Source organism: Cynocephalus volans, chromosome X, assembly GCF_027409185.1.
Source record: "Cynocephalus volans isolate mCynVol1 chromosome X, mCynVol1.pri, whole genome shotgun sequence".
NCBI lineage: Eukaryota > Metazoa > Chordata > Mammalia > Dermoptera > Cynocephalidae > Cynocephalus > Cynocephalus volans.
The window spans coordinates 132,139,291-132,140,244 of NC_084478.1; the positions used below are offsets into that span (position 1 = coordinate 132,139,291).

Sequence of the window (954 nt, forward strand, 5' to 3'; positions counted from 1 at the left end):
ATGGCCCAGCCCCGGGGGGCCGCGAACCGGGCGCCCAAGGCCTCTCTCGAGCCAACGGCGCAGAGCCTGCGGAGCGCCCCGCTGCCCCGCCCCTCGAGAGTGGACATCGGTTGCCTGGGCAGGTACCGGGGCGCCGCCGCCGCCTTCCGGGAGCCCTCCATCCACGGCTCGCTGATGCTCTCGGGGCGCCGGCGGGGAGTGCTGCGGGAGCTGCTGGGGCTGCAGGGGTCGGCTCCCGCCGGGTGGCTGTCGGAGGAGCGCGCCGAGGAGCAGCCACAGGGCGGGCCCGGCGGGGCGAGCGGGCCGAACAGCAGCGGGCTGTGCCTGGAGCCGCGGGAACACGCGTGGATTCTGGCGGCCGCCGAGGGCCGCTTTGAAGTGCTGCGGGAGCTGCTGGAGGTTGAGCCGGGGCTGCTGCTGCGAAGCGACCCGATCACGGGCTACACAGTGCTGCACTGGCTGGCCAAGCACGGGCGCCACGAGGAGCTCATTCTGGTGCACGACTTCGCCCAGCGCCAGGGGCTGAGGCTCGACGTGAGCGCCCCGGGCAGCGGCGGCCTCACGCCTCTCCATCTGGCGGCCCTGCAGGGCCACGACATGGTCATCAAGGTGCTGGTGGGCGCCCTGGGAGCTGACCCCACACGCCGCGACCACAGCGGCCACCGGGCCTGCCACTACCTGCGGCCTGACGCGCCCCGTTGTCTGCGGGAGCTGTCGGGGGCCGAAGACTGGGAGGAGGCGGCAGGCGGCAGCGAGCGCAAGAACGCCAACAACAACAGCAGCGGCGCCACTACGTGGACGCTGAGACGGATCCCGAGCGCAGCGGGCGCGAGGACCGTGGAGACAAACACGAGAGTGGCGGCGGCGCCAGCCAAGAAGGACGACGCGGGCAACCGGCTGGTGCAAATCCATGGCCTTTTCCGCCATCTGTTCCCCTTCTTCCAGGACCGTTGA

The 954-nt window shown here is 72.3% G+C and overlaps 1 protein-coding gene across 1 annotated transcript; it reads left to right on the forward strand.

Annotated features, from left to right (window-relative positions):
* SOWAHD (sosondowah ankyrin repeat domain family member D) lies at positions 1-954 on the forward strand. Its single transcript, XM_063083011.1, has one exon. The coding sequence runs from the start codon at positions 1-3 to the stop codon at positions 952-954; it is 954 nt and encodes a 317-aa protein (XP_062939081.1).